General features: G+C 42.2%; 1 protein-coding gene and 1 long non-coding RNA gene across 2 annotated transcripts; both read left to right on the top strand.

Annotated features, from left to right (window-relative positions):
* Positions 1–3160: 3160 nt before the first annotated feature.
* Positions 3161–15047, top strand: LOC140507354 (immunoglobulin superfamily member 1-like). The gene is made up of 7 exons (XM_072615465.1): positions 3161–3194; positions 3689–3964; positions 12098–12397; positions 12711–13010; positions 13711–14010; positions 14380–14699; positions 14988–15047. Exons 1-7 carry the CDS (start codon positions 3161–3163, stop codon positions 15045–15047), a joined length of 1590 nt encoding a protein of 529 aa, XP_072471566.1.
* A 466-nt stretch (positions 15048–15513) lies between these two features.
* LOC140508486 (uncharacterized) lies at positions 15514–16296 on the top strand. Its single transcript, XR_011968456.1, has 3 exons — positions 15514–15619; positions 15708–15745; positions 16096–16296. It is a non-coding gene; the product is annotated as an uncharacterized lncRNA (long non-coding RNA).
* The last annotated feature ends 1579 nt before the right edge of the window (positions 16297–17875 follow it).

Here is a 17875-nt window from a genome sequence, read left to right as displayed (position 1 = left end):
TCACTTGCTACTTTTTTTTCCTCTTTTTCTTTTTTTCATTTAAAAATATAGTTAGTTTTATGTGAAGATGATGTGGGCAGAAGAAATACCATAGACTTACAGCAAGAAATTCCTAGAAACTTGAAACTGTAAGATGTTAATGAAAATCTATTTTAAATACTAAGATCCCTATGATGCCTTCAGCCTTTTATTATCCAGGATAAATATAAACAATTTTTAGCCTATCCTCATATGGAATAGTCTTCTAGTTTCTAATATTGAATATGTCTTAAATTCACTGGGACACACCTTCATCATCTGTAAACTGAGGAATTGGACTAGATCACCACTGAGCTCCCTTCTATCAGGAGATCCATGATGTTAGGATTAAGTCAGATTGTCTTTGCACTCGATGTTCTCCTGGCCATGTTCCTCTGACAGGATCACATGCCCCATTGGACACAATTCTCTGAATGTGGTCTGACTTGGACAATCCACAATAGCACAGTCACAGTCCAAGTTCCCAACATGACTTCTCTAAATGCAGGTGATAATCTCAGAAGTGTTTGGGGTTGCTGTTTCACCACATTGTTTACATCTGACACTTTCCATTCACTAAAACCATCTGATCATTAGGTGAAAAACTGAAGGTTATATTTCCACTATAGTAGTAGATATGTATATTAAATTCTCTCTCTCTCTCTCTCTCTCTCTCTCTCTCTCTCTCTCTCTCTCTCTCTCTCTCTCTCTCTCTCTCTCTCTCTTTTAGTTTTACGGAGAACACACACAGGGCAAGTGTTCACATGATCTTCAGAAGAAACGATACGAGGAAGTGCTCAAAGTCTTTCTTAAGAATTTTGGAATTGATTGTGTAACATGGGAGACAGTGGCACATGACTTGTCAGTATGGTGTACCCAAATCGCAGAAGGTACGGTGCTCTATGACCAAGGCAGAATTGAAAGCACTCAAGTGAAATGCAGGAGGAGCACCTATTGAGTATCCACCTCAAATATTCACTCGGGTTATTTGTGCCTGACCTGTGATAGACAATGCTGAGCTCATATTGATCTGATCAGCTACATTCAGACACAGTGAAACTTGATTTTAACATATTTATGTCATTTTGGTCCTCTTCAAGAATGAAGGCAAACTACCAATGAAGATCTGTGTGTGTATGTGTGTGTGTTTGGGTGTGTGCGCATATACACGTGTGTGAGTGCTCCTGGGTATGTATATTTAAATACATATATATATATATAGCCTACAACAATAAACAATTCAGAAACACAGAATTGCTTTGACTATTGGTTATATCTTTTTTACACCCTCCCCCCAATCATTTCCTCACAGGCTCTTGGTATTCATTTAAGACACTACCCACATGTTATCTTCAACCTAATATTAGAACTGATTCCCATACTGCTAGTGCCTTCCCTCTCCCATGAATATGTATCAATCCATATGCACATATTTATTTTATATGGACACTGCACGTATTCATTCTATACAAACATTCACCTTTGCACATGCTGTCTCACTTGAAAGAACCAAAACACTCTGAGAAACTTTTTGACTTTGAATGCTCAGCAGTTGTCTTAAAGCCAGGCAACACTGGAGGCTAAACAAAGATTCATAATTGATTTTACATAGGACAGGACCAGTGACCATCTCAGCTGGTATCACACACTTGTGCTCAACTCCCTTTTCTATTCAAAGTGAATGATTTACTCAATCTCCCTATCTTTTCCTGAAATGAAAGGAAGATTACCTGCTCTTCACAACCTCCACTCATGATTCTGAGCCATGGTGTACCCAGGTCAAGGCTATCTCTCTTAACACCAGACTCTCTTCTATCAGATTCATCCATTTCAACTTAATTCCCTCCTTTTTCCCAGCCCACACTACTGTGCTCTGCCTTTGTGCCAACTGGATGCATTTTTCTGCCATTAATAATCTTCTGTTCAAAAAAGGACTCTGCTTCCTACCTCAGTCTTTGAGGTTAACATATATACTTTTGTCCTCATCAATAGAGTGTCGGCTCCATTTCAGACAATTCTATTTATTTTGTCTTTGCATTCCAGCACCTACTACTGCACAAACCATTGAGCAGAAGCTTAATAAATGGTAAATGAGTCTGATTTGCATCTTGTTTAGGTGGGAAACTACCTGCTTCAGGGGGCTCTGTGAGAGGAAATACCATGATGTGCAAGGCAGCCCACAACTGGCAACTGTGGCCATGATGACCTCCTAAGACTACTTGGTCGAGGGACAGATTTATGGGGAGGGGCGTTGCCTAACCAAACAGTCCTCAGAGCAACCAACACCATTGCTGGCCATTCCTAGACTGAAGGTGCTGCTGTTGTAAGGTCCTAAAGGAGAGGCAGCAAGTAAGGTTTTTAAATACCTATGGGTCAGTTTCACCCAGAATGTATCACAATCCTATAGCACTTGGTGGCACATTCATCACTTCAACTGATTTGGAGTCAGAAAAACTGAAGATAAAAATCATTCCTTAGACTCTTTTCAACTGTGAGAATGTGAGCAAGTAACTTATCCTTTTCTTCCTCCATTTTTCATCAATAAAATGGGGATAATACAGAATGTATCCCCCAACATAGCTTTGATAATGAAAGGAGAAAAAAATTGTAAAATAATTTGAAAGCCTGAAAGTGCTAGATAAGTGGTAACCATTGTTGATGGTGATGATCTCATTAAAGGGAACAGAACTTGAGACTTCCCCAGAAAGGTTATCAAACATCGACCGTGTGCTCAATAACCAGCTGAACACAAGGTTTAGGCAAGGTCTTCTGGGGTCATGGCATTCGACCTTTGTGTCCAATCTTAATCTTTTCAGGATAAGGTTCCTATGGTATATCTTAGGCATTGCAAGGCAAGTCGAAAAATTTTGGGCCTGATCTCATCGTCAGTGGTGGTCATCAATACTTGATACCCATTAGAGGTCTTTAACCATTGCCTTAACTAAACTTAAGACACACTGATACCCTGAGCTAAACGACCATTGTCCCTCATTAATCAGTACAAGAGCGGAAATTGTGGGACCTGGTTTTGGGGGAGGCAACAAGGCTGGCTACCACATCCTGGGGCAGCCTCTAATCTGTCTGCATTTTCCTCTCTGCACAATTGAGGCTGGGCATCCCAGGACAGAGGTAAAGACCCACCATGGGCCTCACCATTGCTTTCCTGATGTTCACTGGTGAGTGTTAGACCTGGGGAGGGAAGGACATTTTGATAAGGCTCTTGGTTTGCTAACTGAAGGACACGTAGGGAACCTAAGGAAGAGACAGAACCACTTGGGCCAGAGAAGGAGCCCAGTCTCTGCTCAAAGGGCTCTTTCTTCATATTCAAAGTACAATTAGAGGTTAAGGGTCTTTGGTGAGAGCTGAGGACAGGACAGTGTGGGCTGGAGTGGAGGCATCTCTGACCTGAGCTTCTCTTACAGGTCTGTGTCTAGACTGGGTGGTGAGGGCACAGAACGGTGAGTCCTGCCCCCTACATCCTACTGTTCTCTTTCCCTTCCTTGTACCCAATTAATTTAGACATATGTATATCTAGGACGATCACAGAGGGAAATGGGGGACATTGAAGTGAATCAATGGGGTGACTCAGAGTGGGGCTTCAGAATCTACTGGTGAAGGAAACATGGGAATTACAGAAAGCACTAGGAATTTGAATTCTGTTTCCTACCAGACACCCTTCCAAGACCTAGGCTCTGGGCTGTAACAAGTCATGTGGTCCCCAGGACATCAGATGTGACCCTCAGGTGCCAGGGCCACCTGGGGAGTGACCGATTCCAGCTGTGGAAGGATGGAGAGCTCAGAGAAGAGAGAAATGCCTCCTCGCAGCAGGCAGATTTCATGCTAAGGAACGTGGATGACTTAAGAGATGCAAGAACCTACAGCTGCCACTCTGGGCAGGAGCTCCTGTGGTCAGAGCTCAGTGAAACCCTGGCCCTGGTGGTGACAGGTGAGGGGGTGCTGGTCTACAACCATCCCTTGTGGAAAAGAGGCCAGCCCTGAAAGAGGAGCCCAGATCCTTCTCTGGAGAGTCATCTACATGAGGGACAAACCCTCAGGTTTGACTCCCTGTCTCCCCTTTATATCCTCATTTCTCTGGACCCTGGGAACCCCTGGCCCTAACGGTGACATGAAAGGGGCTGCTAGTCTGGAACCATCCCTGATGGGAAAGGAACAGGTCCTGAGGAATGAAATGGGATGTGGTGGGGGTGGGGGTGGGGGGAAATCAAATACCTCCCTCCATAGGTCCTCCTTGGGTGACGCTGGGCAAGCCTCTTCCTTCTATGTACCTCACTTTTCCCTTCATGAAGCACATGAGTTGAATTATCCAATAATCAAATAATTATCCAATTATCCAATTAAATGACACATTCATTCTCAAACTCCTGTGATCTCTGAGTACTGTAGGGTTGTTTTTTTCCCTAAACCTTTGGGGCTTCCCCATCACTGAGCAGGAGTTACCTGATAGGTGGGTGGTGAATGAGAGCTAGAGAAACAGATAAACATTTAATCCTTCAAAGAAGTGGCCAGAGGCAGCCCACATCCTCTTCTGCCAGTCTATGTCCACCTAGGGAGACAATTCTGCCAGGCCAGCTCTGGCTTCAGTGATGGGTGGGCTAAGATGGCCGGCCAGGTACTTGGCACCACATGGCAATGTAGAGCAGTGGGCAGGGCCCTGGGCCCAAATAAAGTGCCTGTCTAATCCCCCACACATAAGGTTTAACATAAGAAAGAGTTTTTCAAACATCAAAGTTTAAAGTTTAAAACCAAGTTTGCCTTAGGATACTGCTTTGGTCCAGTTAGTTCAGTCTATAGGCACAGACCTGGTGACTTGGAAGAGGAGAAAAGAGGTCAGGAGGGGAGAGTGACTTCATCTGTCCTCCCATCAATCTGTTCTTTAAGAATTTTTGTGAGAGAGGCGGAGCCAAGATGGCGGAGTGAAAGCAACGACTCACCTAAGCTCCTGGAAAAACTCCTTTGGATATTTCTGGGGGGAGAGTCTGACCAGACTTTGGAGGTGTAGAATCCAGTGGGAGACGGACTTTGACAGATTCGGAGCCCAGGCTGGACTGGAAGGTCCACGGGAGGGATCTGTTCCGCGGGGGTAAGACCCCGGCGCACAGCGCAGCGCGGTCGGCGCGGCAGGGCGGAGGCGACCCGAGGGGCCCGAGAGTGGCGGGCGAGACCAGCGGAGCAGGAGATAAGCCAGGCCGAGCCAACGATATCAGCGCAACAGCCTTTGAAATCTTCAGCCTAAAGACGGGACTTCAGTGGGTCACTACTTGAACATCCAGGAGCTGAGATGCCGGAGTGATCAGTAAGTGCTCTCCCCTCCCCCCCCCCCATGACCGTGAGGGAACCATAAAATTCTTCCCCAGATTAATCCTGGATCAGTGGGAACAGCAGAAGGGGGCGGGTGGTCTCATAACACCAGAGGCTGGAAAAGTGGCAAAGGGGGATTCTTCCCACCGTGGTGGAGGCTATCTGGAGGGACAGACGACCCAGGGCAGAGAAAATTCACACTGAGACCCAAGCAAGCCTCAGCCCGGGAGACGAGCCCCAGGAGGGGCGGGAACACGCATTAGCCTCTAGGCGTGCCCCAGCCCTACAGGGGAAAGGGAAGACAATAGGGAAGCTGAGATCACCATCCCCGGACCTTGCCTTTGCCTCAGGCCAGCTGAGGAGATATCCTGAGAACAGACCACACCTCCCACACACCTATCAAGCTAACTCCAGGGTTGACCTGGGAAACAACAACAACAACAACAACAAAAAAAAAAAAAAGCCTGCTTTTAGCCTAGACAAACATCAACTCAACTTAAAAGATCTCTACCTTCTGACTGAAAGAACCAAAAGCTACAACACTCAGCCAACATCATGATTCGGAAAAAGCAGACAAAAAGTGAAAAAACCATAGAATCTTTCTATGGGGATAAGGACCAAAACACAAACACCAAAGAGGTCAGAGCTGAGACTGTACTTCCATCTGAAACCTCAGAGGGGACTATGAATTTCTCGCAAGCACAACTAGATTACCTGGAACGTCTGAAGAAGGATATAAAAGAAAAACTGACCAATGATTTTAAAACTATAAAAAAAGAATTCACTGATGAGAACATCAATCTGAAAAAGAAAATTGAAGAAATGGAAAAGGAAGTTCAAAAATTAACTGGAGAGAATAATTCCCTAAAAGGAAGAGTTAATCAAACGGAAAAGGAAACTCAAAACCTAATAGGGAAAATTGATCAGATGGAAAAGGAAACCCAAAACCTAACTGGGAAAATTGGTCGAATGGAAAAAGAAGTACAAAAATTAAATGGAGAAAATAGCTCCTTAAAGGGAAAAATTGGCCAGATGGAAAAGGAGATGCGAAAGCTAACTGAAGAAAACAATACGATCAAGATTAGAATTGGGCAAGTAGAAACTAATGACTCAATGAGGCAACAAAAATCAGTCAAACAAAATCTAAAGAATGAAAAGATAGAAGAAAATCTAAAATATTTAATTGGAAAAACAACTGACCTGGAAAATAGATCCAGGAGAGAAAATCTAAGAATTATTGGCCTGCCAGAAACCCATGATGAAGAAAAGAGTCTGGACAATATCTTCCAGGAAATCATCAAGGAAAACTGCCCAGAAGTACTAGACTCAGAGGGCAAAATAGTCATCGAAAGAATCCACCGTTCCCCACCGGAAAGGGATCCCAAACTCAAAACCCCAAGAAATATAGTTGCCAAATTCCAGAGCTATCAAGTGAAGGAGAAAATACTACAAGCAGCCAGAAAGAAACAATTTAAATATCAAGGTCACACAGTCAGGATCACACAGGACCTTGCAGCTTCTACATTAAAAGATCGAAAGAATTGGAACCCAATATTCCGTAAGGCAAAGGAGTTGGGACTCCAACCAAGGATCAACTACCCAGCAAAGTTCAGCATAACATTTCAGGCAAGGAGAAAGTCATTCAACGAAATAAGGGATTTCCAGAGCTTCCTTACCAAAACACCAGAACTCAATAGACAATTTGATCTTCAAATGCAGGTCTCCAGAGAATCATAAAAAGGTAAACAGAGGGGAAAAAACAAAAACAAAAACTTGCAACTCAATTAGGGCAATCTGTTTACCTCCTTATAAGGGAAGATGATACCTGTCAATCTTGAGAACTGTGCAGCTATTATGATAAAAGGGATATATGTAGAGGGAACGGGCATAAAGTAAATGATGTCATGTCAAAAATATGATTTAAGTATGAGAAGGGAATGTAATAGGAGGTGTGGAAAGGGGGAAGCAGAAAATGGCAAATTATATCGCAGGAAGAAGTACAAAACTATAGTAGAGGGAAGGAGGGGAGGGAGATGAGCATTGTTTGAGAGGTACTCTCATCTGATTTGTTCAAAGGAGGGAACAATAATCTTAAGCAGATAATCCTAACTAGCTCTATAGGTAGTAGGAGGGGAAGGGGGAAGAAAGGGGAGGGAGGCTAAAAGGGAGGAAAGAAGCAATAAGAGTAAAGGGGACTAAAAGGGAGGGGGGCTAAAAGAAGGAGGGGAAGGCTGCAGGAGGAGGGGGAGAAAAGTGAATACTATTGAGGAGGGGAAGGGAGACGGGAGAGTTAAAAGCACAAATGGTGGGAAAGAGGGTGGAGGGAAATACACAGATTGTAATCATAACTGTGAATGTGAATGGGATGAACTCTCCCATAAAACGGAGACGGATAGCAGAATGGATTAAAAGCCATAATCCAACGATATGCTGCTTACAAGAAACACATTTGAAACGGGGGGATACACATAGGATAAAGGTCAAAGGATGGAGCAGAATATATTGTGCCTCAGCTCATGTAAGAAAGGCAGGAGTAGCAATCCTAATCTCAGACAAAGCAAAAACAGAAATAGATCTAATAAAAAGGGATAAGGATGGAAACTATATCCTACTAAAAGGCACCATAGACAATGAAGCAATATCATTACTAAACATGTATGCTCCAAGTGGTATAGCATCCAGATTCTTAGAGGAGAGGTTGGGGGAGTTGAAGGAAGAAATTGATAGCAAAACTATACTAGTGGGGGACCTCAACCTCCCCCTCTCTGAACTAGATAAATCCAACCTCAAAATAAACAAGAAAGAGGTTAAGGAGGTAAATAAAACTCTGGATAAGGTAGATATGATAGATCTTTGGAGAAAATTAAATGGGAATAGAAAGGAATATACCTTTTTCTCAGCGGTAGATGGAACATTTACAAAAATTGACCATGTACTAGGACATAAAAATCTCACAATCCAGTGCAGAAAGGTAGAGATAATCAATGCATCCTTTTCAGATCATAATGCATTAAAAATTACATGTAATAAAAGGAAATGGAAAGAGAAACCAAAAATCAATTGGAAACTAAATAATCTAATTCTAAAGAAGGATTGGGTCAAAGAAGAAATCATAGAAACAATCAACAACTTCATTCAAGAGAATGACAATAGTGAGACAACATACCAAAACTTATGGGATACTGCAAAAGCAGTTATTAGGGGAAGTTTTATATCTCTGAATGCTTACATAAATAAAATAGAGAAAGAGGAGATCAATGACTTAGGCTTGCAGTTGAAAAAGCTAGAAAAAGAACAAATTGAAAATCCCCAAGTAAACACCAAATTAGAAATACTGAAAACCAAAGGAGAGATTAATAAAATTGAAATAAAGAAAACTATTGAATTAATAAATAAAACCAATAGTTGGTTTTATGAAAAAACTAATAAAATTGATAAACCTTTGGTTAATCTGATCAAAAAAAAGAAAGAAGAAAACCAAATTACTAACATTAAAAATGAAAGGGGTGAACTCACCTCCAATGAGGAGGAAATTAAAACAATAATTAGAAACTACTTTGCCCAACTTTATGCCCACAAATTCGACAATCTAAACGAGATGGATGAATATTTTAAAAAATACAAATTGCCCAGATTAACAGAAGAGGAAGTTGAATACTTAAACAACCCCATCTCAGAAAAAGAAATTGAACAAGCCATCAATGAACTCCCTAGGAAAAAATCTCCAGGGCCAGATGGATTCACAAGTGAATTCTATCAAACATTTAAAGAACAGTTAATTCCAATACTACATACACTATTCTTGAAAATTGGGGAAGAAGGAGTCCTCCCAAATTCTTTCTATGATACAAATATGGTTTTGATACCCAAACCAGGAAGAGACAAAACAGAGAAAGAAAATTATAGACCAATTTCCCTAATGAATATAGATGCAAAAATTTTAAATAAGATTTTAGCAAAACGAATACAGCATCTTATCACGAGATTAATACATTATGATCAGGTAGGATTCATACCAGGACTACAGGGCTGGTTCAATATTAGGAAAACTATTAGCATTATCGATCACATCAACAACAAAGCTAACAAAAACCACATGATTATCTCAATAGATGCAGAAAAAGCTTTTGACAAAATACAACATCCATTCCTACTAAAAACATTGGAGAACGTAGGAATAAAGGGAACTTTCCATAAAATAATAAGCAGTATCTATCTAAAACCTTCAGCAAGCATTATATGCAATGGGGATAAGCTAGATGCATTCCCAATAAGATCAGGGGTGAAACAAGGTTGTCCATTATCACCACTATTATTCAATATGGTACTAGAAATGTTAGCTGTAGCAATTAGACAAGATAAAGATATTCAAGGCATTAGAATAGCCAAAGAAGAAACTAAGTTATCACTCTTTGCAGATGATATGATGATTTACCTAGAGAATCCCAGAGATTCAAGTAAAAAATTACTTGAATTAATAAACAACTTTGGCAAAGTTGCAGGGTACAAAATAAACCCACACAAATCTTCTGCATTCCTATATATTAGCAACAAAGTTCAACAGCAAGAGATAGAAAGAGAAATCCCATTTAAAGTTAGGGTAGACAGTATAAAATACTTAGGAGTCTACCTGCCAAAACAAACCCAGGGACTATATGAACACAATTACAAGACACTTTTTGCACAAATAAAGTCAGATTTAAGTAAGTGGAAAAACATTAGTTGCTCATGGGTAGGCCGTGCTAATATAATAAAAATGACAATTCTACCCAAATTAATATACTTATTTAGTGCCATACCAATTAAACTATCAGACAATTATTTTGTAGAGCTGGATAAAATAATATCAAAATTCATTTGGAAAAACAAAAGGTCCAGAATATCAAAGGGACTAATGAAAAGAAATGCCTGGGAAGGTGGCCTAGCGCTACCAGACCTTAAACTGTACTATAAAGCAGCAATTATCAAAACCACTTGGTATTGGCTAAGAAACAGAGAGGTAGACAAGTGGAATAGACTTGGCACTCAAGATGCAGTAGGCAAGGAATATAGCAACCTTCTGTTTGATAAACCCAAGGACCCCAGCTTCTGGGATAAGAACTCATTGTTTGATAAAAATTGCTGGGAAAACTGGATAACAGTGTGGCAGAAATTAGGCATAGACCCATACCTGACACCGTACACAAGAATAAAGTCCAAATGGGTACATGATTTAGGTATAAAGATTGATACCATGAATAAACTGGAGAAGCAAGGAATAGTGTATTTATCAGATCTATGGAGAAGGGAAGAATTCTTTACTAAAGGATTGATAGAATGCATTATGAAATGCAAAATGGATAACTTTGAGTACATTAAACTGAGAAGTTTTTGCACAACCAAACCCAATGCAACCAAAATCCGGAGGGATGTAGTAAATTGGGAAAAAATTTTTACAGCTAAGCTCAGGGATAAAGGCCTCATTTCTAGAATATACAGAGAACTGACCCAAATGTATAATCATACAAGTCATTCCCCAATTGATAAATGGTCAAAGGATATGAACAGGCAATTTTCAGAGGAAGAAATTAAAGCTATCTATAATCATATGAAAAAATGCTCTAAATCACTATTGGTTAGAGAGATGCAAATCAAAACAACTCTGAGGTACCACATCACACCTATAAGATTGGCAAACATGACAGAACAAGAAAATGATAAATGCTGGAGAGGATGTGGGAGAGTTGGAACACTAATTCATTGTTGGTGGAGCTGTGAGCGCATCCAACCATTCTGGAGAGCAATTTGGAACTATGCCCAAAGGGCTACAAAAATGTGCATACCCTTTGACCCAGCAATATCGCTACTAGGACTATATCCCCAAGAGATCATAAAAATGGGAAAGGGTCCCACATGTACAAAAATATTTATAGCAGCACTCTATGTAGTTGCGAAAAACTGGAAGTCAGGGGGGTGTCCATCAATTGGGGAATGGCTGAATAAATTATGGTATATGAATGTAATGGAGTACTATTGTGCCATAAGAAATGATGAACAAGAAGACTTCAGAGAGACCTGGAAGGACTTATATGACCTGATGCTCAGTGAAAGGAGCAGAACCAGGAGAACTTTATGCACAGCAACAACCACAGTGTGTGAGAGTTTTTTCTGGTAGACTTAGATTTTTGTAATAACACAAGAACTTCTGAAAAAAAAAAAATCCCAGTGGTGGACCTCAAGGCAAAATGCCTTCCACACTCAGAGAGAGAAATATGGAAGTCACTCACATAATGTAGCAGATCATGTTTGTGTATGTGTATCTGTTTGTGTATCATGTTCTGATTTGTTATACGGATTCTTTCATCTATCTTAGTCTGACTACATAGCATGACTATAGTGAAAATATACTCAATAGGAAAGTATATGTAGAATCTATACAGAATTGTATGCAGTCGTGGGGAGGGAGGGAGGTAGTGCGGGGTGGGTGGGGAGGGATAAAATCGCAATTGTATGGCAGTGATTGTTAAACATTAAAAAAATAAAAAAAAATAAAAAATAAAAAAAAAATAAAAAAAAAAAAAAAGAATTTTTGTGAGACTAGAATATCTGGGGCCCAGGAACAAGTAATTGAGCCATGAATAGGCCTAGTGAGAACTGACAAAAGGGTCTGGACAGGAACCCTCAGCCAACCCTCCCCATCCTCAGCTCTGGTTCAGGGAATGATTTGTGGGGATTGGGAGGAGAGATTGGTCGCTTACTTTCTTCTTTCCCCCTTTCACAGGAAAACTCCCCAGACCCCACATTTCAGCTTTGTCTGGCTCCACATTATCCCCAGGGACAACATGCACCTTCAGGTGTAGCATGTCAGAAGAGAAATCAAATCTAGATTACAGTTTTGCCCTGCTAGAGACAAAGAGCCTGGAGCCCTTACAGCTACAGAACCCTGGAAGGAGCTGGGTTGATTTCTCACTTTTGTCTGTGAGACCTGAGGACACCGGGAGTTACAGCTGTATTTACTACAGGAAGACAGTCCCCTATGTGGGGTCGTATCTCAGCAAGACGCTGGAGCTGACTGTTTCTGGTGATTGGAGATGGATACCCCTCAAACACCCAAATACATCTGACACTTAGGAGCCCACAGAGCTATGGAGACATCACAAAATCCAGGGAATTCTGAAGGGATGGTTTGGGGGGAGGCAGGAAGAGATCCTGAAACACTGTTCTGTCCTACATGGACTCAGCTTTGGGCCCCAGGATAATGGGGTGTTCACAACTCAAGATTAGAAAGTGAGAACTGAAGTAAGATTGTTATTTTTCCTCTCACTGAAGGGATAGGGAAGGAGGCCTTTAATCACCTTCTAAATCTGACATTTGATATTTCCCTTTACCCTCAGGAAAACTCCCCAGGCCCACATTGTGGCCACAACCTGGACTTTTGGTGGCCCCAGGGGACAATATCACTCTCTGGTGCTCAAGGCCTAAGCTGTCTTCCCATGAAGAAGTAACTTTCACTCTGAGGAATGTTGGAACCCAAAAACTTTTGCAGCAGCAGATCTCAGCACATCTGTGGACTAGCTTCTCCCTCCCTTCTGTGCAACCTGAGGACCATGGGCGCCACAGCTGTACTTACAGGGAACAGAAGGAACCTGGTAGAGAATCAGAGGCCAGTGAGGCCCTGCAGCTGATAGTACCAGGTGAGGAATGGGGGTGGGGGGATGTGGGCCCCAGATTAACTCTGAGGATCCCTCTGCTCTCTGCTCAGAGAGGGAACTCACAGAGAAAAGGCCTGGTGTCTACACAGCCAACTCTGCCCTGGGGTCTGACAGGTTTCAGAGTCCCTGCAAGACATGAGGCATTTTTCTTGTGATCTGGAATCTGGGGAAGAAAGATCTTGGTGAGCACTGATTTGAGGCTTAGAAGAAAAGTTACAGAGATCCAGAGCTGAAGGAGGCCTTGGAAATTAGCAAATATGACTCAGAGAGAGGGAAGGACTTGTCCAATGTTGCACAGCAAGTGAGTGACTGAGCTGAGAAATGAACGTGAGCCTTCCCAGTTCAGGACCATGATCTGAGCTCTGTTTGAAAGTGAGCCCTGGGTCTGTCTCTGACAGCCAAGATGAAAGGCCAAGGGTCATGACCTTCCCTCTTGTGAGTCATCAGGTACCTCAGTCCATAGGTTGGATGACCTTCCTCAAGTGTGAAAGTTCCCTAGATACTAAGCAATCTGCAGCTAGAAATATACGAATGATCTTCTGTTCAAGCCCCTCATTTACAGAGAAGAAAACTGAGGATTGGACAGGGTCAATGACTGGGCCAAGGTTACATAGGGACTGATGTGCAGAGCATGCCTTGACCCAGGTGTACTGACTTCCACCCCGTGTTCTCCCTCTCACAGGATCTCTCCCCAAGCCTTCCCTCTCAGTTCTGCCAGGCCTTGTGGTGAAGCCTGGGATGCATGTGACTCTCCAGTGCCGAAAGCCCCCTCACATATCCCTTCGAGGGGTAACATTCACTCTGCTGAAGATGGGGACTTCTCAGCCCTTGAAGAGCCAGAGCCCAACTGGGACCTTGGCTATCTTCCCCCTCCTCTCTGTGAGTGCCCAGGATGCTGGCAACTACAGCTGTGTCTACCAGGAGAGGACAGCTCCATACCAGGTGTCTCAGCCCAGTGAGGTCCTAGAGATCTGGGTGATAGGTGAGCTTTTTTTTCAGATTTCCAGAGAGTGAAATAAAAAATTGGAAGTATCCAAGCTTAAGAGGTATCCCAGGAAGTCTCAAAAGGCACATTGATCAGAGGGCTGTTTTGAGCATCACAGAGTAGAGGTTTGTATAAGAGCTGCTGCTGTCTATGGAAGGGTAAAGCAAAGTGGAAGAATGGGCCAGCTTACGTGCTACTCCAAACTCTAGAGACAGGGATGGAAGGAGGAAAAAACCTTTCTGTTCCTAGCAGCCCAAGAGAACATGAGAGGCTTAGTATCCACCCTTATCCGTGGAAGCTTTTTCTTCCCCCATTTAAACTGTGGAAATTACCCTAAAATTCTCTGATCTTTATTTGTGTTTCCAGATGCACTTTCTAAGCCTTCCCTCTCAGCCTGGCCTGGCGCTGAAGTGGCCTCAGGATCTGATGTGACCTTCTTCTGCTGGGGCCCCTCAAGAGGTACTAGGTTTGTTCTGTACAAGGAGGAAGATGAGAAAAACCTGTTAAGCATGAATACCACTCAGCATGGAGCCCTGTACTTCCTGAATCATGTGACCCCCAATTACTCTGGCAATTACAGTTGCACATACCAACTCAGCATCAATGGAAGTCTCTGGACACAACACAGTGACTCTTTGCAGCTCATAGTGACAGGTGAGACAAATAAGACCACAGGAGCACTGAAGGTAATCAATCACCACTCTCTCCCTCTGCTCCTACAAAGAAATGAATCCTAGTTATTGGTTCTGGCCAAGAGATACAGTATAAGAGAAAACAGAGACTGACACTTTGCTCAATTTCAAGACTTTGCAGACCAAGGATGTGACATGGGTCATAAGGCTTCCCCGTGTTGTACTTCCTGGTGACCCACACATCTTTATCCTGATTTCTGAGTTTCTCATTCCAAGGGATAAGACCTCTCTCAGCAGGGTTTCTGTTTAAGTGCTGGATTCTTGTAATGTGGTGCTGTGCAGGGGGATAAGGACAGAAAATACAGGGACAATTTCAGGAGCAAAGATGCCTTAGAGCAGTGATAGATGAAGATTCTTCTCTCTTCCTCCACCACAGGTTCGGAGTTCAGTAACACCCTCCTCATCATCCTGAGCTGTGTTTCCTTCATCCTGCTCCTTCTCTGCCTTCTCTTACTGGCAGTCCTCTGCCAAGGATCCATCCCTGTGGGTGAGTGTGGCAAAGACATAGTGAAGCCCCTCAGTGTCTAAAGGAATAAAGAAGTGGGTCAGGACTGGAACTTTTGTCACCTCATTTGAGACTTCCCTGACCTTACTTATTCCCTTCCCATGTCTTTTTTACCAGGGTCTTTAGAAGTTGAGAGCCCAAGGAGGTAAGGAATCTCATCATTTCTTCCCATTGTCCCTTGTTCCTTCCTCCTCAGGCAACCACAGATCCACTGCATAGGAAAGAGGCCTTGGTGGGGATAGGATACTCATAGAGCCGCCCATCATGAACATGTGGCCTATGTCCTACTTCTTACCTCTCTCTACCAACAGATGCTTCTGCTGCCCTTGTCGTCCTTGGAGCACCTACCTTTCACATCACCCTGAGGCCTCCAGAGGAGAAATCCTATGTACATTATCTGAGCAGAAAGGTGCATGATCCTGGGACAGGGAGAGAACAGGTGAAGGGGATCTCTGTTCCTAAAAATTGGAGGATGATAAAAACTTCTGTCTTCTCAGATACAGGAATGGCCACAGAGAGACCAAGGGAACCATCGGTGAGTTAGTTCCATCCTGTCCTTCCCCTGGACAAGCCTGTTTCATCCTTTACCTTAACTTTTCCTGATAGGCTTTTACCAAAGGTTGAACCAATTCTTAGTCACTTACATATTCTTTCTTCTCCTCTCAAATAGCATACATTTGACCTGGGCTTTCCTGAAATTGTTGTTGTTTTTTTTTTTTTTTCCTATTTCAATAACTGTACTTCAGAATCATTGATCTTCTTTTAATCCTATGGAGTTTATTTCATACAATTAAAGCAATAATTCTAAATACGTATCCATTGTTTTCACCAGAAAGGCTGCTCCAAAATCACTCATTGTCCCCTTTACCTTCTATTTCCCTTCAGGTTACCTTGGCTGAAGACCTACAGAGAGTAACCTACACTCAGCTGAACGTAAGAAACTTGAATAAGAGGAAAGCCAATCCCAAAGAGACACACAGAGAGCCCACCCTCTATGCCACTTTGGCCTTGAAGTAATGATTTTGGCAAATTTCCTAGAAGAATTCTTTCCCTTCTCTTCTCCCATCTCCTCTCCTCTTACCCTCATTTCATCTGCTCTCCAGGAATGTTCCACAGGTTCCCATTACTGGAACCAGGATAGCTATTAGGCATATCCACTGGGATCTAGAGTTGGGCATTGGTCTACAATGATGATACACACACAGATACACACACAGTAAAAGCGGGGTGAACACCTCAGGGGAGAAGTCAATACCAGCCCTGGGGACCAGGAAGGACTTTCTTCACTAGCTGGAATTGGAGCTCAGCTTTAATGGAAACCAGGCAAACTAAGGAAGGAAGGATTAAAAACCATATATAAAGGACAGCCACCGGGGAGACATGAAGTTAGTAGACTATTATGTGCCAGGAAAAAAAAAATAGCTTATAGAGTGATTAGAGGGAAATCATGTGCAAGAAGATTGGAAAAGGAGTCAGCCACTAAGTCTCATCCACTCACTGCCACTCTTCATTGATCTCACGTTCTCATCCAATATATTCACGTCTGGTATCAAGTCTCATGTTTTCCATCATGATTCCATGTCATACATGCCCCCTTCTCTCCAATCACCCAACGACTTCCCTGGAACTCACCTCACATCTAGATTATTGCAATCACCTCCTGGTGGGTCTGCCTACCACCAGTCTCTCCCCTCCAATCCACCATGCAATCAGCCATCAAATTCATGTTTGTAAGGTGCAGGTGTGACTATGTCAGCCTTCTAGTTCATAATCTCCATTTGCTCCCTATCAGTTCTAGGATTAAAAATAAAATCCGATGTCATTTAAAACTCATTTGTTTTGAATGTATCTTCCCCAAGACCTTTCAAGTTGCTTTACACCTAATGTATTCTCACAGAATCTTGGTGGCCTAGACAATCAAAATCCCCAACAAAGTCCATAAAATTAATCTGGGAATTTCCATGATCAGCCCTCTTGTATTCCACTCATATTTTTATTATCATTATCTACAACGTCTCATGCAGAGGGAGTGCTTTATAGATTATTGTAGAATTGTATTGGGAACAAACTTTGTCAGACCAGGCCCAGACAGTTTATGAAGACAGATTTCAGATCTGAAGGAACTTTTACATATGCTCTCCTCAGAGGTTGGAAGTCTTTTACAAATTGAGTTAAATTGAAGTGAAAGATTAGAGACTCATACAAAAGTAGAACTCTTTTAGAGTAGAGGCTAGATGGAGAAGTCAGCGAGGGATCAAGGAATAATGGGGCACAGACAAAAAAAAGAACTTCCAAGTTCACCTCAGTTCTTGTATACAAATGGGCAGATTGCTGAGAATCATCTGGCGTCCCTTTCAATTTTATACTGCCTATAACTTTTCACATACTTCCCTGCTGGGTACTAAGTGGTTTCCTTTGTGCTGTTACCTGTTTGTTTTATTATGGCTTCAAGGCAAGATTCTTTGCACTTTTGAATTATTTTAAATTTAAGATGAACGAAAAACCAAAGCATTTCTTCATGTCCAATGAAACATAAAAGCAGACAGCACATGTGTCTCTGAATTTCTGTTTCATACACACACATACACACATAACTTAAATGTGTTGCTTCAAAATCATCCTATTACATTTTCTTCTATTCTCAACTCCTTTTTTTAAATGTATA

The sequence above is a fragment of the Notamacropus eugenii genome, chromosome 5 (genome assembly GCF_028372415.1).
Source record: "Notamacropus eugenii isolate mMacEug1 chromosome 5, mMacEug1.pri_v2, whole genome shotgun sequence".
NCBI classification, from domain to species: domain Eukaryota; kingdom Metazoa; phylum Chordata; class Mammalia; order Diprotodontia; family Macropodidae; genus Notamacropus; species Notamacropus eugenii.
The sequence above is the reverse complement of the archived record's forward strand: the minus strand, read 5'-3'. Positions and strand labels throughout refer to the sequence as shown.

Bases quoted from the DNA above. Each gene is read 5' to 3' on its own strand.
- LOC140507354 (XM_072615465.1), top strand. From the start codon at position 3,161: ATGGGCCTCACCATTGCTTTCCTGATGTTCACTG. The intron at 14,011-14,379 runs GTGAGCTTTTTT...TTGTGTTTCCAG, and splicing joins CCTAGAGATCTGGGTGATAG to ATGCACTTTCTAAGCCTTCC. The intron at 14,700-14,987 runs GTAATCAATCAC...GGTGCTGTGCAG, and splicing joins AGACCACAGGAGCACTGAAG to GGGGATAAGGACAGAAAATA.